This window comes from Pseudozyma hubeiensis (assembly GCF_000403515.1).
Source record: "Pseudozyma hubeiensis SY62 DNA, scaffold: PHS58, whole genome shotgun sequence".
Lineage (NCBI taxonomy): Eukaryota > Fungi > Basidiomycota > Ustilaginomycetes > Ustilaginales > Ustilaginaceae > Pseudozyma > Pseudozyma hubeiensis.
In genome coordinates, this window is record NW_012133840.1 from 907,464 (window position 1) to 927,416 (window position 19,953).

At 55.8% G+C, this 19,953-nt stretch overlaps 11 protein-coding genes across 11 annotated transcripts; 7 read left to right on the forward strand and 4 right to left on the reverse strand.

The window, feature by feature from the left end:
- Positions 1 to 921: 921 nt before the first annotated feature.
- PHSY_006485 (hypothetical protein) lies at positions 922 to 1,845 on the forward strand (the record flags this gene model as incomplete). The annotated part of the gene is made up of 1 exon (XM_012337087.1): positions 922 to 1,845. The coding sequence occupies one exon, from the start codon at positions 922 to 924 to the stop codon at positions 1,843 to 1,845; it is 924 nt and encodes a 307-aa protein (XP_012192477.1).
- Positions 1,846 to 1,886: 41 nt separating this feature from the next.
- On the reverse strand, positions 1,887 to 4,874 carry PHSY_006486 (phospholipase A2; the record flags this gene model as incomplete). The annotated part of the gene is made up of 1 exon (XM_012337088.1): positions 1,887 to 4,874. The coding sequence occupies one exon, from the start codon at positions 4,872 to 4,874 to the stop codon at positions 1,887 to 1,889; it is 2,988 nt and encodes a 995-aa protein (XP_012192478.1).
- A 361-nt stretch (positions 4,875 to 5,235) lies between these two features.
- Positions 5,236 to 6,279, forward strand: PHSY_006487 (sulfhydryl oxidase; the record flags this gene model as incomplete). Its single annotated transcript, XM_012337089.1, has 1 exon — positions 5,236 to 6,279. One exon carries the CDS (start codon positions 5,236 to 5,238, stop codon positions 6,277 to 6,279), a length of 1,044 nt encoding a protein of 347 aa, XP_012192479.1.
- Positions 6,280 to 7,029: 750 nt separating this feature from the next.
- PHSY_006488 (hypothetical protein) lies at positions 7,030 to 7,329 on the forward strand (the record flags this gene model as incomplete). Its single annotated transcript, XM_012337090.1, has 1 exon — positions 7,030 to 7,329. The coding sequence occupies one exon, from the start codon at positions 7,030 to 7,032 to the stop codon at positions 7,327 to 7,329; it is 300 nt and encodes a 99-aa protein (XP_012192480.1).
- Positions 7,330 to 7,374: 45 nt separating this feature from the next.
- On the forward strand, positions 7,375 to 8,398 carry PHSY_006489 (hypothetical protein; the record flags this gene model as incomplete). The annotated part of the gene is made up of 2 exons (XM_012337091.1): positions 7,375 to 7,607; positions 7,696 to 8,398. 2 exons carry the CDS (start codon positions 7,375 to 7,377, stop codon positions 8,396 to 8,398), a joined length of 936 nt encoding a protein of 311 aa, XP_012192481.1.
- A 423-nt stretch (positions 8,399 to 8,821) lies between these two features.
- Positions 8,822 to 11,467, forward strand: PHSY_006490 (hypothetical protein; the record flags this gene model as incomplete). Its single annotated transcript, XM_012337092.1, has 1 exon — positions 8,822 to 11,467. The coding sequence occupies one exon, from the start codon at positions 8,822 to 8,824 to the stop codon at positions 11,465 to 11,467; it is 2,646 nt and encodes an 881-aa protein (XP_012192482.1).
- A 2-nt stretch (positions 11,468 to 11,469) lies between these two features.
- Positions 11,470 to 12,606, reverse strand: PHSY_006491 (hypothetical protein; the record flags this gene model as incomplete). The annotated part of the gene is made up of 1 exon (XM_012337093.1): positions 11,470 to 12,606. One exon carries the CDS (start codon positions 12,604 to 12,606, stop codon positions 11,470 to 11,472), a length of 1,137 nt encoding a protein of 378 aa, XP_012192483.1.
- A 946-nt stretch (positions 12,607 to 13,552) lies between these two features.
- On the forward strand, positions 13,553 to 14,245 carry PHSY_006492 (hypothetical protein; the record flags this gene model as incomplete). The annotated part of the gene is made up of 3 exons (XM_012337094.1): positions 13,553 to 13,627; positions 13,709 to 13,891; positions 13,973 to 14,245. The coding sequence occupies 3 exons, from the start codon at positions 13,553 to 13,555 to the stop codon at positions 14,243 to 14,245; spliced, it is 531 nt and encodes a 176-aa protein (XP_012192484.1).
- A 14-nt stretch (positions 14,246 to 14,259) lies between these two features.
- On the reverse strand, positions 14,260 to 15,594 carry PHSY_006493 (threonine dehydratase catabolic; the record flags this gene model as incomplete). The annotated part of the gene is made up of 1 exon (XM_012337095.1): positions 14,260 to 15,594. One exon carries the CDS (start codon positions 15,592 to 15,594, stop codon positions 14,260 to 14,262), a length of 1,335 nt encoding a protein of 444 aa, XP_012192485.1.
- A 535-nt stretch (positions 15,595 to 16,129) lies between these two features.
- PHSY_006494 (hypothetical protein) lies at positions 16,130 to 18,106 on the forward strand (the record flags this gene model as incomplete). The annotated part of the gene is made up of 1 exon (XM_012337096.1): positions 16,130 to 18,106. One exon carries the CDS (start codon positions 16,130 to 16,132, stop codon positions 18,104 to 18,106), a length of 1,977 nt encoding a protein of 658 aa, XP_012192486.1.
- A 967-nt stretch (positions 18,107 to 19,073) lies between these two features.
- On the reverse strand, positions 19,074 to 19,733 carry PHSY_006495 (protein phosphatase 2c; the record flags this gene model as incomplete). Its single annotated transcript, XM_012337097.1, has 2 exons — positions 19,074 to 19,271; positions 19,674 to 19,733. 2 exons carry the CDS (start codon positions 19,731 to 19,733, stop codon positions 19,074 to 19,076), a joined length of 258 nt encoding a protein of 85 aa, XP_012192487.1.
- Positions 19,734 to 19,953: the final 220 nt, after the last annotated feature.

Below are 19,953 nucleotides of genomic sequence, written 5' to 3' on the forward strand. Positions count from 1 at the left end.
TTTTCCCTCCCTACCAAAGTCTCGCGTCCAGACCTCTTCCCACTATGAAGCACTGTCTTGGTTGTCCATCTCAAATACCCATCAAGAACCATCATCATCAACAATGTCTTTCTGTTCCGTTCATCCCCTGTTGCGGTCCTGTTCACGCTGTTGATTTAGCCGTCTCTGTTTCCCTAGCATCTCATCATCGCAGCTTCCGTCTCTTTTCATAGTAGCACTAGACGCATCACTGTTTCCTTTGTTCCGAGTCATGATCCTGCATTGCACGTCCTAGACAAGCTTCGTGCTTCAATGTGTGTGTTTTTGTGAAGTGAAAAGACAGAGTTGATCAGCGTTAGGAATGTGGATGCTGTCATTGTGCGGCACGCCGGCATCCGGGAAAGTTTTCACGCGGATACACGGATTCAAGGGTCCACGGATTGGCGGTGGAATGACGCTTTCCAAGTATCATCACCAACACCATCAACTACCACCACCTCACTTCTTGGATACATCATCGATCACATTCGTTGATCGACATAATCTTGACTTCCAATCCGTCGCAGTTCTGCTGGCCCATCGGGGCTATCGTCGACCAGTGCGTAGTGGTCTCGCCCTGCCAACATGTCAAACGAATCAAAGGGGAAAGGCAAGGCATCCTCTTCTCAACAAAACAGCGATGAACAATCCCAATCTCAATCCACGTCCTCAACCACTGGGGGGAGCAGCGCAGCGCAGACCCTGACATCAGCATTACGATCGAGCATGGCGTCTTCGCAGCTGAATTCGGTCATGCAGAGTATGGGTGCGGGAGGGAAGGAAGGTTTCCAAGGTGGAGCAGTGGGAGCGGGTGGGGGTGAGTTGAGAGATTGGCTCGTGCAGGATCTGCGTGCGGGTGGAGCAAGTGGTGTGTCGAGTGGATCGAGTGGAGCTCAGAGGGGAATGTTCCGGACTGGTGGAAGTGCCGTCGGTGAGGAGCGAGATGGCGAGAAGTTGTTTGATGACTTTCAAAGAGGGTTGAGGCTCGATGACAATACCAGTGGTAGCGATGTGGTTGGCAACGCAGGCACACTCGAACAAAGCTGGAATGCAAGCCAGGAAAGCGCAGGCTGGCAAAGCTGGAGTCTGGCTCAAATGAGGTCGTTCGACACGTACACGCAACTAGACGCTCCTCTACACGAATCTGTTCGCAACGATCATTCCCACATTACAAATGATACGACCGCACCGCGTCAACTTCCGCACCCACCGGCAAACGCATCCCTTGCTCAATCCGACGACATCTTCTCTCTGCTCGACGCGGAATCTCAATCCTCAGCACCGTCTCAACCGGAAGCCTCGCTGTCCTCCGCGGTCCTGTCCAACTTCTCCTCCACCTATCGTCCACCCTCGCCCTCCCATCCCAGCTTCAGCCGCGAACAAGCAGCCCTGCACCTCTCTCTCGCCGAAGCGCAATCCTCCACCCAATCTCAACGCGATCTCGTCATCCCTCGCCCCGACAACCCATCCACCCTGGAAGGCGTCTACGCTCCCACACCCGAAGCCGCCCTCTCCTCCATCTTCGCCACCACAGGCCGTGACGAATCCACCGACGTCACCGAAACCGAATCCATCGACGACAGAGGCAGAACGGTCATTAAGAAGATCACAAAGCACTTTGATGCTTCGAGCTACATCGACGACGTCTACGGCATCTCTCCCGTGTTGAATGAGACGATCGAGGAGGTGCTGAAACCGGACACCACGGGGGAGAACAGGGAGAAGGCTGTCAGAAGGTTGGAAAGTCTTTGGCGACATATCAGCAACTCGGGACCACAGAATCAGGGCGCGGATTGGGTGGATGGTTGGTTGCTGAAGAATACTTGATCACACAGACGCGGGTTATGATGTGGAAGAAGATGGATTTCCTATGCATCGCGAGAAGGATTAGCGAAAACAGCCGACACGGCGGAGCTTTGTGAAGCAAGACGAGCAGTCTTCTTGTCGTAATACACTTTGCACATGACCTGCTTGACCATCTGCAACGCATACAGCTCCAAATTCGCCTCCGAAGTGGTGAGCAACGTCTTGACCTGTGCTGGTGTCCAAACGAGGTTGTACGAGTTGCTGAAAGGTGACGTGCTCGGATCGTACGCGGGATTCGTGGGGTTCGGCAAAAGTGGACAGTATATCAACCAGAACGTCGAGCCGTCCTCCTCTCGTGTTCCCTGCAGCACTCTGGCATACTGATCGAGGAACTTCTGCTCCATCGTGCGGTCTACCGTCCTACCCTGTCCCTCGGGTAGAGGTAGGACAGGTTCGAAGAGGTGCGTTTGATCCGTGAGCGTGAGTTGGCAATCGTCTGCGAAGTTGTGAATGCGTCGCATGGCCGAGCCGGCTTGTACGTCGGAGGAGGCGTCAAAGGCAATGATGATATCGGCGGAGCGTTCTTTGCGTGCGAGAATGTGGTTGGGAAGGTTGTTAGACATGCCCGAGTCCATGAGCCTGATGCGTCCTTGGGACTCCCACGAGCTGCTCGCACTGGTGTCGTCTTCCGGCCTTTGTGTACGCCGCGCTGGGATGTCAGCTGGAATCGCTGTACCATGTTTACCTAGCTGCAAGTCGGGACCGTCCTCGAGTGTGACTATGCGAGAATCATGTAGCGGCAGCGAAACACGCAGCTCGCTCCAGTCCGATGTGTTCTGCGCTGTCGGCCTGTTTGATACATCCACAGACTCTTCTGCCAACACATTGGCCACAACGTATTCGCCATCATGTGAAAGGCTGAGGTGCAATTTGGGTATCGACGAAATGTCGGGATGCTTGGACCGCCATTCGTCTGAAAAGCTCAAGGCCGGTTTCATCGTGCGCAGTCCTTGTTCTTCGAGCTGACCGACGACGTCGCTTGAAGAGACGTGTTTGCGAACGCAGAGATCTTTCCACGAGACCATGTATTTCGGGTATAAGGCCTTGTAGGCTGCTTCTTTGGCGCACCATCTGTTTGCGATATAGCGCTCCAGGTGCGAGGATTCCGAGGTCAGGCGCAGCGAGAGCTCCTGGTATTCGTTCCATTCGGACTCGCAAAGGATGCGTTTGGCAACTTTCTCCAATGCTGTTTGCTCGGTGGACTGTTTTGATTGCAACTGCTCGTTGGCTGATTCGGCAGGAGACGAACTTGGCCGGGATCGACGACGCTGAAAGAGGTGTCGCAAGCGCGGCGTGTGCAGTATGTCGACTCCGATGCCGAGAATGCTCGGGCTCGACGCTTTTTTGTCGCTGACCTTGGGTACGGGTGACACATTGAGGCCGTAGAAAGGGTTCGGTTCGTCACCCGCACGGATCGGATTGCCCCACCTCCGTTCCCATCGCTTCATCCGAACAAAGTTATTGAGGAAATGCAGAATGCGCGACATGACAGTGCCCTTTGGCAAGGAAGCCAAGAGCGCTGAAATGTAACCTGTGAGCGGACCTGCCGGGGCACTCGTGCATTGGCCCAGAAGAAGCGAAAGTGACCCCTCCGGTCGTCGATTCAGCGAGCGACCAGAGACGAAGGGTCGGCCCCAAGCCCAAGTGGGTATGTAGCCTTGCACATCGGCACTTCCGACTTCGAGCGGTGTTGCCTCGAACCACTGAAAGTAGCCCTTAGCAGCAGGCAGCGCGAAGACATCTGCAGTGTTGTCGACGCCGTTCGCCAGCTGCGCAGATGACGCGGGAGATGGGTTCGGAGCCTTGCTGGGCGTCACTGCTTTTGACGCTGCAGTTTGATGCTGGGTGAGAGCGCGCTTCGGAGGTTGGCCTTTGCTTAGAGACGAGTCGGAACGAGGTCGAACACCTGGCGCGTCTCGGGGAGCTACACGAACGGCAGTGAAGATGGGCAGCGGTTCGTGTCCGGAGCTGATCCCAGATCTCGACCAAACTTTCGAGAATTGGAAGCTGGCCCTGCTGAGCCTTGCTATTGGCTCCCTCGACAGAAACTGATACGTTGTTGTCAGCGTAGCGTAGAGATCCATGATGCCGAGTCCGACGATGCCAGCTTGCGCTTTGCGAACAAGCGGACCGAGCAGAAAGTAGACGCCGCGACTACTCCGGGCTACCGTATCGAGGGCATGTACGCTCATCGGGTGAGCCAGCTCGCTTGCGACGGCGAGGTAATGCCTAACGAGACGCTCGGCGTCTTGGCAGGCAATGGTGTAGTAAGCAGCCAGCGTCCAACAACTTCCACTGACACCGCCGGCCCACGAAAGGCAGTCCCACAGCTCGGCTCGCTTAGCGGCGGCGATCACGCCAGCGAATCCGTACATCGCCCGGTAGCCACCGCCGGAACCGCCCAGTGCGATGAGCGGTACATCGCAAGGATGCACTTGCTCCGTAGCAGGCAGCTCAAGAAAGCGCTTCAGATCGTCCCTTCCGTGCGATGACAAGAGATCTTGCCTTCTGCGCAAAAACTTGATCTCTTCTGGGTGCAATGCTGATGACCTCCGTACGTTTGCGTCCCAGTCAAGCTCCGGATACGCCTTGACATCGGCAGCGTCCCTAGAAAGAAGACGCTTGACATGTGCCAGATCTTTCGCCCTGCCTGACCAGCGCCTCAAAAGTCTTCTGACGATTGATCCCTGCTCGCCCGGACCCAAGACGTCGCTGGAGATGATGACCTCATTTGGCGACCGAGATGGATCGGCGTGTAGCACGACCGGCGTGCTTTCAGTCGTCACTGGAAGCGCTTCCTCCACAGGAACGATGCGGGGTCCCAACCTTGTCCGAATGAGCCTATACTTGCTGAGCTGGAGAGTCTGACCCAGCTGCGGAATGCGAGAGGACACCGGAGCTGCTTGAAAGAGTGTGACAAGCGCACACAGGCAGTAGACCTTGACATATAGATAGGTCGGGCTCTGACGCAGAGATGTCAGGACTGGCATCACTGCACTTGTGTAAGCATGTTTGGGCTTACCTGGGGTCGAGTGACCGGTTGATGGTGTTGAGGAGCAAGCCTTGCGAAAGCGAGAATGAGAAGAAAGGGCGTAACCGAGCCTCGCTCAACGTGGGACACGTTCATGCAGGTCGTCGGAGCATCCGCGGAAACAGAATTCAAGCTCCACATTTTTTGGGCTTCTTCTTTTGGTTTTTCTTTCTCTCGGAAGACGGGCAGAATGGTCCGCAGCACACAGAGATTTGGTTGAACACATGGTGGCGGCTTGCTCCTTCTCCACCTCTCCAGCATCAATCACCTCTTCTGTTCACGACCCCTTGCGACTCACGGCACTAGCCGCTCCTCTCACGATGCCGACGTTCGAGTCGAAGCCATTGCGAAAGTCGAACTCGCTGCTGGCGAGGTTGGCGCCGCAGGTAAGACGGAGGCCGCTTCTTTTCTTCGGTCTCCCTTTTCTGGCCACCATGGTCGGAGCTAGCTTTGGGCTGGCCAGCCTGACGCAGACGAGATACGACTACAACGCCACAAAGGTGCAGACAATATCAAAGGAGGAGGAGTTGCGCATGAAAAAGGATCGAAAGAGGATTGATATCCGGGAAGAGTACTTCAAACTACAGTCAAAGGAGGACGAGCTGGATGATTGGGAGCCCAAGCGTATCGATCGTCCCGATGGTGTCGCAGACTGGGGAGTGGCCCCGACAGGGTACAAGTCCATCCAGACTGAAGCTCTCTCTGCCCGAGATGCCGAGAACGAGAAGAGTAAAGGGTTTACTGCCGACAATGTCCTCTCCTCGAGTAAGCAGGCCCAGGTAGTGCTTGGTCCGGACGGCAAGCCATGTCGTGCTTGCAATTCAAAGCTTGCTTTCACAGCAGCGATGAAAGGCACAAAAATCCCATCTGCTGGTACCAGCTCGAAAGATAGCTCCAGCGGCAAAGCAGCATCGACGACCGGAGCTGCTGCAGTGGCCCTACCGACTGCGGCGATCGCGGCCACATCGTCAGCGTCCACGACTTGCCCGCCTGACGGCGAAGAACTCGGTCGATCTGCCTGGACTTTGCTTCATTCTTCCGCAGCGTATTTCCCTGAGAATCCTTCGGCTCAGCAGCAAAGCTCGATGCTCGCCCTCTTCCGTGCACTACCACATATCTACCCTTGCCACTCTTGCGCTGAAGCGCTCGGAGAAGAATATCGGCGTGAAGACAAGGAGGGCGGCTGGGAAGACCGTAGCCTGAAGCTCGCCACTGCTGTACGTTCGGGGCCTTCTCTGCGTAAGTGGCTTTGCGGCATTCACAACGAGGTCAACCAACGACTTGGGAAGCCGACCTTCCCATGCACCGAAGCACACCTCTCCGAAAGATGGCTGGACGGTCCAACTGACGGGAGCTGCGATTGAATAGGCATGCTTTCCAAGACCAGTATCCTGCACTCCGCCTCTCATTGTCGCCCGTATCAAATCAATGTACTTTTAGTCAATCAACAGCTGTGTCCTTGTTACCATACATGCTTGACATTCGGAGCTTGACATTCGGAGCACTAAACAACGAACCTATCGGCGGATCTGATCTGACGTGGGATCGGGCATCCCGATCGGATCGAAATCCTTCAAGTCAATTTCACGCGCTGATCTTCTCAGGCGACCCTGATCTGATTGGCTCTGGAGTTCGGTGACGCGAAGTTGCAGATGCTTCGAAGAATACAGACCGACCGGCACTCCAGTCTTCAAAGTGCCGGTCGCACAGCAACTTCCTCTACGAGATTGCGCAGCGGCAACTGCGGCAATGCTTCACTCTGGATCACGTATCTGCAGCCGTTCGGGGCCCCGCGAGCCACCTACGTTTGAATTAGGCCCCGATCCGTCATTGCAAGCAAAGCGGACAAGGTCGGAAATAGTTTGAGCGGGACAGCGAGGTGAATCAGCGACGACACGCGAAGAAATGGGAAGAAAATGCAAGCCACAACATCACGGTGTCGACCTTTGAGGTCGGGAAGGCCGGGAAGAAGGCCTAGGCTGAGATTCGGTGCGGAGAAAGAGAGAGACACGGCAAAACTGGCAAGGTCAGAATTGACCGATCCGCCAAGTGGACGAAACTGTGACTACCGGGCACAACAGGTGTTGCATCTCTGACGAGGAGCTTCGGCGAAAATGGGGGAGAGCGGGGTAGCGAAAATCCTCAAGCCTGGTCGCGGTCGGTCAGTCGAAAATGAACAACGAGCAGCCGCACTCTCGCCCGCCAAGTTGGAGTTGGTCAATTCCGGTTATCGTCGTCAGAGCAGCAACCGGTGCACAAGGAAGTGTGAACGCAATTTCGTCGCCCATCCTGTCTTGTCCTTCCCACCATCATCATCTGGACCCTCAGCTTCAAGCTCGTCCTTGCCCTTTTCACATTGGACCACTCGGACGCACGCATTAAGCATCTCCATCGAACTTCTCCGTTCGTCCTAGTCAATCGCCTCTGGCCCTTCTTTCCTCCTCAAGTTATAATACAAGATGGCTGACGATCAATCATCGGCCGCCATCAAGGACGAGGAGTTCGAGCAGAAGAAGCAGGCCACCTCGTCGGTCAAGTCCTTCCTCTCCGGTGGTTTCGGTGGTGTTTGCTCCGTTCTCGTCGGGCATCCCTTCGATCTTACTAAGACACGTCTGCAAACGGCAGCCGACGGCAAATACACCGGTGGTCTGGATGTGGTAAAACAGACGATCAAGGCGGATGGTATCAAGGGGTAAGTAGCTCGCTCGTTCATCTTCGCACCACAAACGGCTGAGAAAAACTGACGCCGACGGCTTCCTTCTGCTTCCTACCGCACACAGCATGTACCGTGGTATGGGACCACCTCTGATCGGAGTCACCCCCATCTTTGCGCTCTCCTTCTGGTCGTATGATATGGGCAAGAAGCTGGTGTATGCCATGACCCCGAGCCGTACCGACCCCAAGCTTTCGATTCCCGAGCTCGCCTTTGCCGGTTTCTTCAGTGCGATCCCCACCACCATGGTTGCCGGACCAGCAGAACGTGTCAAAGTGCTCTTGCAATTGCAAGGTCAGAGTGGCAGCACTGGTCCCACGTACAACGGTCCCGTCGACGTCGTTCGCCAGCTGTACAAGGAAGGCGGTCTCAAGTCGATCTTCCGCGGTACCGGTGCCACCCTCGCCCGTGACGGTCCAGGATCGGCCGCCTACTTCTGCGCGTACGAAGCATCCAAGCGTCTGTTGACGCCCGCAGGACAGGATCCTCAGCAGCTCAACTTCCTGAATGTGCTCACCGCAGGTGGTCTGGCAGGTATGGCCATGTGGGCGCTCGCGATCCCTCCCGATGTGATCAAGTCTCGCTACCAGGGCGCTCCTCACGGCACGTACAGCGGTTTCCTCGACTGCGCACGAAAGACGGTCGCCAAGGACGGCATGAAGGCGCTCTTCAAGGGTTTCGGCCCTGCCATGGCTCGTGCTTTCCCGGCCAACGCAGCCACTTTCCTCGGTGTCGAGGTCTCGCTGCAGGCCATGAACAAGATGTTCTAAAACGACCTTCCCACGATCATCACGGCTTGACAACGACAGTCGATTCGCAGCGCTTGGCTTTTCGGCTTGTCCGAAGTCGCCTTCAGCCGAATTCACGCCTTTTTGTCAATATTTTGGCCCTTTCTAGACGTAATGCGCTTCAAAAGTAGATCTCCGGATCGGCCATACAGCCGACGTGTGATGGCGGATGTGACGGCTACAAAGATTGGTCACGTCTGGTCTCCACTGTGTGTTTGTCGGGACGGTGATTGAGCAGTGCGAACACAGGTTGCGGTAAAGTGTGATATTGCAATCAAATCTCTCGCGTCTCATTCGTCGCCGGCTTCCGTGCCAAGAGCAAAAAGCGCTTAGACCAAGACCGGAATTCGCGACGCAGAAGAGGAATTTTGAGCTGTTTTGGGACCCTGTGTGCTGCACGGAAGTATGAAAGTTCGGAAAGGGCGTGGAGCCGTCAGCCGTTCAGTGTTGCTCTGGTCCATCTACGCCATCCCTGACCATTGCATCCATCACCCCGCGCACACAGAGCACACAGACCACAGACATCATCTCGGGAAGGAGTTCGTCAACAATATGGTGATTGCCTCAGCAGAGGCAGGACCGAGCTCGGCGCCGAACCTCAGCCTACTTCCCGCAAACGTTCTCACCATCTTTCTGGCACGGTTTCACGCTCGCCACGGAAATCAGATTGACTACCAGTATCCCCCTGCCTCACCAGCTGGAGCTCGCGACAGTGTCCAGCTCATCGACGTCGACGACGGTGAGGAGGGTAATTCAACGAGCCACGATCCTCATCATGCAGTCGACCTCAGCGGAGTCGAATGGAAAGTGCTTCCTAGCGGCGGGCATCTCATCGAAAAGGACGTCATCTACTTTCAGACCTCTCTCAAAGGCAGCACAGGCGTAGCGTGCTTCCGTAACATTCAGCTCAACGATGACACTGCAGATTCAGCCGACCAACGTGGAGCTCGCATGGTGAGCGTCGGTCTGATCCTCCAGTGTGAAGGGCACGCCGACCAGTACGCCTCTTCGTTGGCGCAGCAACTCGCCATCGTCCCTCATCTTTCCAATCTCGAAACATTGGCTGACGAGCTCGCACGTGATCCCAAAGATCTTTCGCCACTCAAAAAGTACTACGAGATGCACAAACCTCACGTCGGAAGCAGCAGTGTGCAAGATGGCCAAAAGATGGATGGCAAACGCATGAAGCAGTTGCGCATGAGGCGTCGTCGCGACCCACGCAATCTACTTCATGACCCTATTTCGCACATGCCAGCTCTGTGCGGCTCGCTCGGCGCCCTCCTCCCACACCTCATCAAGAAGCTCATGCTACCTCGTCATCGTCTGCTCATTTTTTCTCCCTCTCCACCCGTTGTGCACGCCGCGCAACTCGGATACAACCTAGCGGACCTCGTAGCCTTGGGCATCGGTAGGTCAGGCAAGAGGCACGAAAATCTGCAATCCTTTGCGCGTAGATGGATCGTCCAGGTCAAAGGACAGATCGGCGTTCATGATATTCCAGCACTGGAGGATGAGGAGAAACGGCGTGGTAACAGTGCAGCAGTCCTCTTGGAGCCGAGCTGGATCGCCTGGTCGACGGACAAGATTCTGCTAGACAAGCCACATCTGTTCGACAGCGTGCTCGATTTGACCCCTCTCATCACTCGCGACTCGCACGGGCTGTTGGTCGAAGCGTGTCTTGAGGATGCCTCGACCATGGCTCGGCTGTGGACCGTGCTTCGTCCTTCGTCCGCCGCTACGTCTGCTGGTGGACGTGGCTTTCCAAAAGCGCAGCTGAAGGCGCAGAGTTGGACGACGCGCGAGTTCGCGACCTTCAACGAGCTTGATGCACAAGCGCGACGTCACGCCGAACGAGCGGAGCGTCTAGGCGCATCGGCGTGCATCAGCCGACGAAAGTCGAGGAACAAGCTCGTTCGATCTACGTCTCGTCGATCTGACGATCAGCAAGTGGAAATCAACGGCGATTATGGACATACGCTAGCGCAGAACAGTGCCGTATCGCAATGGCGCGGAGCGTCCGCGCGGTCACCCCGTCGCAGCGGCGCTGGGACGTTGAGCGCAGCATTGGCATTCTTGAGGTACTGGCTGGCTGGGTGGTGGTTCCTACCCAGTCACTGGCGGTATGGCCTTCCTGCCGCCTATGTGTTGCCGCTTGGTATCAGAGGAGATGGCGGCGTCCGAGCCAGTATTCTGGTGATGCCGGAGGACGAGAGCGACGACGACGAGGATGATTTGGACGAGCAAGAGGATCTCGAGATCGCAGCCGAAGATGAGGAGGAAGAGGAGAGACGCAGCGCTCTAGCTGCTGGTTCTGACCTTTCACCCACCCACGTCAATGGTGGTCTGTCCAGCGGTGTCCACGCACGAGCTATCCCGATAGAAGACCAGCATACCAGCACCAACAGTTCCTCCGACACGGAAGGTCTGGACCTGACCCATACGCGTCACAACCACCATCATCACCTCGTACCACCCGACCCGCTCCTCGCCGCTGTCGGTGCCAGTCCCGTGCGCGGTTCCGGCATCACCGAGTCCGATCGCATGTCTCACGCTTCCTTGCACCGACGTCGAAGCACCGACCGAAGTCTCTATGCGCGCTCCTCGTCCGGGGGAGAACTGCACACCGACTCCCACAATCCGGATTTTGACCTAGAGGAACACATGCGCTTCCGTTCGATCCTTTCTGACTCGTTGTGGATGGTTTGGTCTCACTGGACCACCGCGCTCGTCTCTGGTCTGCTCGACATTTTGGAAGATCGACTGGCGCAGATCGAGCAAGAAGACGACGAGCAGGCGGAGCATGGTGATGAGAGCGAGCTCTCGCAGCTGCTCGTAGCCAAGGTGCGGGCAGGATTGGAGATCGAGCTTGGTGCCAAGGATATGGCGTCTCTGGGTTTGAGTGCGGGGAACAAGCTTGATGTCGAGTTGGTGGAGACGTTAGGTTCGCAGTACTTAGCCCTGCTGACGGCGACGCTTTGCGGCGACGCGGGAGGAGGCGAGGCGAGGGTGAGGGTGAAAAAGGGTTGGTCGGTGATTCGATGGTTGTTGTGACACTAGTCTTGCTCCATGTCGGTGGTTGAAACTGATGATGATGGTTGGGTAGGGTCCAGTGGGGAGCTGTGTGGTGGCTGTGTGGCTGTGTCCGCTCCTTGTCGTTCCTCACCATCCTCGTCTTCCTCATCTTCATCCTCATCCTCATCTCCCTCATCATCATCGCCTTCCTTCGCACTCGATCTCACCATCATTTCCCTGATCACCTCCTTCACCCTCGCATTCGCCTCTTTCCCCACCCAACCCTCGTCTCTATCCAGCATACCTCCCGTACCTTGTTCTTCTTCTTCTTCTCCACTCGCGGCTGTGACGACGTGTTTGACGAGCAATTCGTAGATTGTAGCATCGCCCAAAATGTTTCTGTGGGGATGGTGTACGGTTGCGGAATCGAGGCTGTTGAGGAGGGAATTCTGCTGCTCTCTTGGTAGGAGGAGACGTAGGTTGCCGTGGTCGGAGGTGATGTGGTCTGAAAGGAGGGCAGAGAGGTGGGCGAGGAAGGGGGGTTTGGTTCCGATGTCCAAAGAGGAAGAATGGGCGTTGGTGTGGGGTGGGATGATGGTTGGAGGAGCGGCTATGGATTGAGTGAGGGTTGGTGCTGGTAGCGAGTCATCAGCGGGAGACGCGCTGATCGTAGAAGCAGCAGTGACTGGGATGGTACTGCTAGAGACACCGCTTGTGGACTGAACAGGGTTAGCGACAGCAGTGGGGCCGATCGAAGGTTTCTCGTTAGCCAAGAAAGCATCGTACATCCGACGTCGCAGCTGATCCACGTATCCGTTCTCCTTCAGCTCCTGCATCACTTGATCCGGTGTCAGTCCAGTCACAACAGCTTCAGAAGCTTGTGACCTCAACGCGCCAGCATCTGCAACGTCTGCGTCCGTGACCGTCAATTTGTCTGTGGTCACCGCTGATGGTGCACCCGATGCGTCGACGAGGGTTGTGTTGGATGCCGTGGGGGGTGCGGTCGAGCTGCTTTCGGCGGAGGGTAGTGCTAAGGCAGATGTGACGATACTTTCATTCGGAGCGCTCATGGTGGCAGTGTGCGCGCGTGAAGCGTGGTACAGAATGGCGGGATGAAAAGATGGGGAGCAGGTAGAACAACACTTTCGGTGAGAAGGAGGAGGACCCTGAACTCGCATTGGCGCTGCCGCGTTCCGAGATTTCTCAATCGGAGAGGATCTGCAACGCGTTGGCTGCCGAGGCTTTCGTGCTGACAGTGCGAAACACAGAACAATTGACAAGACGCTCGTGGTGTTCCGTCGAATGTCGAATGCGGAGCTTGATTGAACGATTATACTAGCCTCTCACAAGCGCTACGACCCACAAAAGACACACACAAACAGCAACAAGTAGAAGAAGTCATCATCGATGTCATTTGGGACAAGCTACGCGGCGGCGGATACACGAGTGGCAAAGAAATCGTTATCTAAGTCAGTACAATACTCTTCTTTGTCATAACCCTCCAATGGTCACAGTACCCAATACCCAGCTGGAATGAGAAAACCTTGACCAACCCAAAGAACAAAACTCAGTATCCGATGTAGATATCAACAAATGCCTGCTCCCCTTTTATACACGTGGTCCGAGAGGACAAGGCGTCTACCGACCTCCGCTCAATTTTGTACACTAGAGCTAAGAGGAAGAAGAGAAGGAGCAGGGGTGTTTATGTCCGCCCATCGGGGTAGATATCATCCTCGTTGTTCTTGGGGATGGTCAAGGTTTTTCCGGGGTCGGTTGTGCGGCGACGGTGACGGAGCCCGTGCTGTGCGAGAGACCTGGGAGGTTACGATCGGAGGCGCTTGGTGAGATGACTTACTGTGTCGAACAGTGCAGCCAGTGAATGTGTTACTGGCTGCGAGATGTCTTGAAGATTGATGTGGTTGAGAAGAAAGGAGGGGACTGGACAGACTGGAATATCTTTTCTTCGCCTTCAAGGTCGCAGTGAAAAATCACACACACGCGCGAGACAAAAACGCAGGAAGCTCGGAAGGCGGACTTTAGGACCCTTGACCTCGTACGCAACACCTTCTCGTGACAATCTAGGCAAGTTCTTCCCCCTCTGCAACCACTTCATCCACCGTGACAATGTTCGCAACAACAAGAAGGTCGTCAGCCGTCAAGGCTCTGTACGACAGCGTCGTACAGGAGGCGGAACGCACCGTAAGTGCCTCCTGCTAACAGCTCTGAACCTACGGGTCTCTGGTTGACTCAATTTCTTCCTCCCTTCATTGCTCGATACAGGCAAAGACCGGTCCTCTCGTGTCATATCTGCAGAAGCAGTATCAAAATATCGAAAGCGCCGACTCGTCATCGAACAAAGGCGGATACCATGCCTTCATCGCGCCATCAAAGACGGCAGCAGAGATTCAACAGCAGAATCTCGAAAACCTGCATGTCTTCCTGCAAAACAAGGCATTGCATTCAGTGAGTGCATCTACTCGAATCGGAACATTCAATAGCGATACATGACTAACCAGACTTTCAATGACTGGCTGCACAACACAGGAACTTCTGCAGCGATACAACCCCACAACCGACATGACCGAAGAAGAGCGTGTCCGTCTCACCGCACGTCGTGTAGGCCTAGACGTACCTATCACCTACGACTCCGCCTCTGAAGCCTCCTCCGCCACCGCTAACAACTGCAGGGAAAGTGCACAGATCGCTCAGGACCAATACAAGCAGGACAAGGACAATCGCGAAGGTCAGCTGTATTCTGGTAAAGGTGACGGTAGCAATGTCGGTGGTCCGCTACGACCGCCCGGTTCCAAAGAGTAGATTCCACTTGGTAATTACAATCCGTACTCTTCAAACTTGGCTGCTACTTTGCCGACTTCGACGTTGCCTCCGCTCCACACGATCCCAATACGGATCTCTGGCTGCGCCTCGCCGCGCTGCGTCTTTTCTTGGGCAACGTGACGAACCCAATCTTGGATACCCCAGAGCGATCGATCCGTCTCATCGGCGGGGATACCGCCGGTCTGCTGCTCAGCTGCTTCGTTGAAGCCTTGCAGAACGGTCGCGAGGCCGACGGCTGCACTTGGTTCGACAAACTGCTTCTGACGCGTCCAGTGCAGATCGAGTGCTTTGAGCACGTTTTCCTCGCGAGCTGTGACGATGCCATCGACGTTGTTCTGGATGTGTTCGAGAGTAAGGGGAGAGAGCGAGGTGAGAAGGCCGTCGCAGATGGTCTTGGGCGGTTGGGGTGGAATTTGGACTGAGCCTGTTTGGTAGGAGTGGAAAGCGTCGTTGACGAGATCTGGTTCAGCTCCGATGACGATGATTCTGTCGTCGGCTCCTTTGACCGCGGTGGAGACGCCAGAGAGCATGCCTCCTCCTCCGACAGGTGCGATAATTATGTCGAATACGGGCTCGGTGTCGGGCCTCTTCTGCCAAGCTGCTTCTGCCTTCGGACCAGCAGGAGGAACGTTTCTCGCTCCATGAAGCGTCCTTGCATTCGACGACTGAACCTCGGCTGCATGGGAGCACGCAGCCCTCGCCTCCAACTGCGGTGCCTGATCCAGCATCTCCAACGCCATTGTCCCCTGCCCAGCGATCACCAACGGCTCATCGTAAGGATGCACAAACTTGACCGTATACCCTTTCGCTTCATACTCTTGCATCACTGCCTTTGCTGTCGACTCACGCGCCTCTAGCGTAGGCTTGCAAAACGTGATCCTCGCACCGTACCCCGCCACCGCCTCCTTCTTCGGCTTGGGTGCGTTGTCCGGCATCACCACGGCGGCGATACACCCAGCTGACTTGGCAGCGCACGCGAGCGCCGCTGCATGGTTGCCGCTGGAGTGCGTCACCACCACGAGCTTTTCGGGATTGAAGTCGGTGGTTCGGGAGGAAGTGGAAGATGCCTCGTGTTCGGTTTTGGCGGCGGCGAGGTGGACGAGGACGGAGTTGGTGGCGCCGCGGTACTTGAAGGCACCTACTCGCTGAAGATGCTCGGCTTTGAAGCCGAGGCGTATGCGTGCTTGGGAGGACGGGGAAGCAGAGGCTGGGCCGAAGAGGGCTTGCGTTGCGAGCGTGTCGATCGCCTGGTTGGTGAGGAGAGGCGTGTAGTGGGTGTATGGCGCGACGCGGCCGTGCGCCTCTTGGATATCTCCGAACGTCACCATCTTGGGAACCTTTCAAATGTATGATGAAGAGCAGCGTCCGATGTCGTTGAGAGAGCAGCTATGTTGCTGCTGGATAAATCAAAGATGAGGACCCTAAGCTATCTCTTGGACACCGGAGCTGAGTCGGCAACATGACCGGCGCTGAGCAACACATTCTTCTTTCCGCACGGAAGCCTCCCCGAGTAGCACGAAATAGGCTGCGAGGTCGAGAGCCGAGGTCTAACACGTCAACAATTTCGCAGCACGATGACGGCTGACCCTTTGTCGCTCTGTCCTCGCAGATCAGGGAAATTGGCAGGCTTGCAGACGCAGCACACAAGATTTCTTCGCGCAGCTTCTTCTCGCTGTGGGCCGCTACAGCCTTTCCGTCTCTGACCGGGAAATTCTGTGCCTGCCAATCGAGCGTCGTTCATTCGCTTCCGGACACTCCACACGCACAAATCTCTCTCCCCTTCCTTCCGTCGTCGTACGTCGCACCCAACACCTCCCTCTTTACACATAAAACGGTGCGCTGGCGAACCTTCCATACGAGACAATGGCGCCGATTCCCAACGCACAGCAGGCCTCACAACAGGCAGCAAGAGCTGCCGACCGTGCACAGGTCACCGCCAACAACACGGCGAACAAACTTTCAAAATGGGTTGAAGAGAACCGCACACTGGTGATCGCTCTCGCTACGGGTACCCTTGCCCTCGGAGGCTACTACTTCTATTCTCGATCGTCGTCCAAGGCGAAAGCAAAGGGTACTGTCACCGACAGCGACGACGAAGAAAAGGCTGGCTCATCTAGTGGTGCCGCTGCCAGCGCTGCAGGAAAGAAGAAGAAGAAGAAGGGCACAAAGAAGAAGACGACTGGTGCGACACCCGGTACAGCTAGCGGGTCTTCGACCACCGACTCTTCGTCGCAACGTGCTGATGGTCTGCCAACCGACCCATCAGGTCCATTGCTCGACGAGGCGACGGATGATCAGCTTGCCGAGCTTCCCGAAGCCGAAATCCTCAAGTTGCCTCAGGCAAAGCGCGAGAGCTTGTCACAGCACCTCAAGACTCTTGGCAACAAGGCCTACTCGAACCGTCAATTTGAAAAGGCCATCGGCCACTACACCAAGGCTATCGCTGCCCACCCCATGGCCGTGTTCTACTCGAACCGCGCCGCCTGCTACGCCAACCTGAGCAAGCCACAGCAGGTGGTAGACGACTGCGACGAGGCGCTCAAGATGGACCACGTCTACGTCAAGGCTCTCAACCGTCGTGCTGTCGCCAAGGAACAGCTCGGCAACCCCAAGGAGGGCGAGGAGGGGATCGGCGAGCAGAAAGCAGAGCTGCTGTTCGACTCGTTGGCCGATTTCACCGCCGTCGCCATCCTCGGGCAATTCAAGGACCAGACGGCCACCGAGAGCGTGGAGCGTGTACTGCGCAAGCTCGCTACAGGCAAGGCACAGGACATCCTCAAGAGCCGCGAGCCAAAGCTCCCCTCGCCCACGTTTGTCACCGCCTACCTCGAAGCTTTCCGTGCCAAGCCCAAGCCCACTTTGCCCGAAAGCCCGAGTCAGGGCGACGAGACGCTGCTCAAGGCGTACGGTGCCTTGGATGCCAAGAGCTACCCTCACGCATTTACACTATTCAACGAGGCCATCGAGCAGGGACTCAGCAACCAAGAGCTCGAGGCCAACGCGTACAACATGCGCGGCACCTTCAAGTTCGTCATCGGCAACGCCAAGGAAGCGCTCGCCGACCTGGAACGCAGCACGTCGCTGCGACCCAACTACGTCCAGTCGTGGGTCAAGAAGGCGTCGGTGCACATGGAGCTCTCGGACAAGGACGAAGCGTTCAAGGACTTCGACAAGGCCATCGAAGCCGACGCCCAAGACCCCGACATCTACTACCACCGCGGACAGGTCAACTTCATCCTCGGCGAGTTCGACGCCGCCATCAAGGACTACGAGAAGTCGACCTCGCTCGACGACACCTTCATCTTCTCGCAGGTGCAGTACGCCGTTGCGCACTACAAGAACGGCAACATCGGTCACTCGACCGCGGCGTTCCGCAAGCTGCTGCGAAACTTTGACACGTCGTCGGAAGCGTACAACTACTACGGCGAGCTGCTGCTGGATCAGCAGAAGTTCGAGGAGGCGATGGACAAGTTTGACAAGGCCATCGAGATCGAGTCCTCCAAGACTGGCTCGACCAACGTGCTGCCCATGATCAACAAGGCGTTGGCGCTGTTCCAGTGGAAGCAGGACATCGGGGCGGCGGAAGAGCTCTGTCGCAAAGCGTTGGACAAGGATGCCGACTGCGATGTGGCGGTGGCGACGTTGGCGCAGTTGAGTCTGCAGCAGGGCAAGATTCAGGATGCCATCGAGTACTTTGAGAGGTCCGCAAAGATCGCCAGGACGGAGCCGGAGTTGATCAACGCGCTGACCTACGAGAACGCAAGCAGGGCTCAGCTGAAGTTCATCCAGGAGTATCCAGAACAGGGCGCTGCGTTGGGTCAGATGGCTGGTATGATGTAAAAAGGTAGGGACGGAGCTGCTTTCCTGGAGATGATTTGATTTGTACCACATGCACACGCCTACCACCTCTTTTCTGTTATTGCTTTGAGACACGCAAGTGAAGGTGTGCGACGTGCACTGTTGTGATCGGGTCTGTGATGTAGAGAGCTTCCTGTATGAGAGCACCCGGCACTCGACACGTGCGTGGTACGGACACGCTTTGGATCTGGCTAGAAGAGTCGGCGATACCGCCGGACCGGCATCCTCACCTCTTCAACCTACTCACACCTGTATGTGCAACGCAAACTGCACAAGATCGAGACACCACCTCCAAATCTGCATCATCACCCGGTCGGCAGCAACCGCGATCAACACGTCTCCAAAGGCAGCAACGCCCATCCGAGAAAAAAAGAAAAGAAAAAAGAAAAAGTGTGATGACGTCGCAATTTTGTTTTTTGCCCCTTTTTGAAAGAGGCGCATCCTGGAGTTGGATCACGACCTACAACACACGCTGGACCCTTGGGGGAAATTCACAGCGCTTGAAAAGCCGGGGTGGTGGTTCGGCAAGCACTTCCGACTCTTGGTGTGACGTGTTTGACCCTTCTCGACGACTTTTTCATCTTGGACGTAGGGAGCGGGATGGCTCGAGAGATACAGAGCACATAGTGATGCGGGTCGTGAGGCAGTGCAATATGGCTTTTCGAGACCCACAGCTAAGCACACAAGCGAGGCCTGCATATTGTCCAGTAACCGACCCTGAAGACCGGTGCAGCTTAAAGCGAATCGCTGTGCCGGGCTTCGAAAAAAAAAGTGACTCAGCCACGCGGCAGCCGTATGCGCCTCGCTACCGGAGACGTATCAGCTGCTCTCTCTCTCCTCACTCCTCACTTGCAGCAAAAAAACATCGATGTCACACTCGCGTGTGTGTGTGTGTGTTCATGCAAGCTCGCAACTGCTGTCCGATTCGGGAGACACCGTCCCCCCCAAGTCACTCCGCTGTGACAAGGACGTCATACAGTCCACCAAAAACCTTGTTTTGTTGCATTCGACCTCCTGTCCCTGTGTCGTTTAACGCTGCACCAGCTGAGCTGCTGCGCCCAAAACTCCGATAGCCGACAAGCCCAAGCTTTCCCTCGGTGTTCTCTCCCTCGGTCTCTGGGATTGCAAAGCACGGTTCAGCGTTGGGCTGAAGGCATGATGAGGTAGACGGTTGTCAAGGTTTTTCCTGTCCTTGCCCTTGTTCAGGCTGAACTGCGCATTCGAGCCCTCCTGCGTTGAGCTGAACACAGGAACATGAGACATCATCGAGCTGGCCTCGAGGACCCTTTCCGCCCCAGAGCACCGGATGGATGGATCGGAACCAAAAGATACTTATACTGCCATCCTCTCCCCGACGATACTGCTCACTCCCTCCCATTCGCATCATCTTACTGTCCGAAACGAATCGGAATCTCCAAAAACCTCACCTACGACAGACATCACCTAGCCTAACCCACACCAGATCCGTCATCATGGGAGGTACGTGTTCTCATCTAGCTCATGCATCAATAAGGAGACCCTGTATTGATCACCAACTTCTTTTCCTTACCACGTCGTCATCGTAACGTGCAGCCGTAGCATCGTGTCTCAACAGCATCGTGTCCGCCATCGCCGGGCTGTTCCACACCATCTTTTCTGCCATTGGTAGCATCCTACACACCATGTACGTTTCCCCCCTCGCCCTCTCTACATCATTTCAGACTTACGAGTTTACTGAACAACCACCTTCTTCCCCTTTCTCCTTCCCGCTGGAAAAACTACATACACTTGCGCAAAACCTCACTCGAACCATTCTCCTGAAAAAAAAAAAAAAAAAAAAAAAAAAAAAA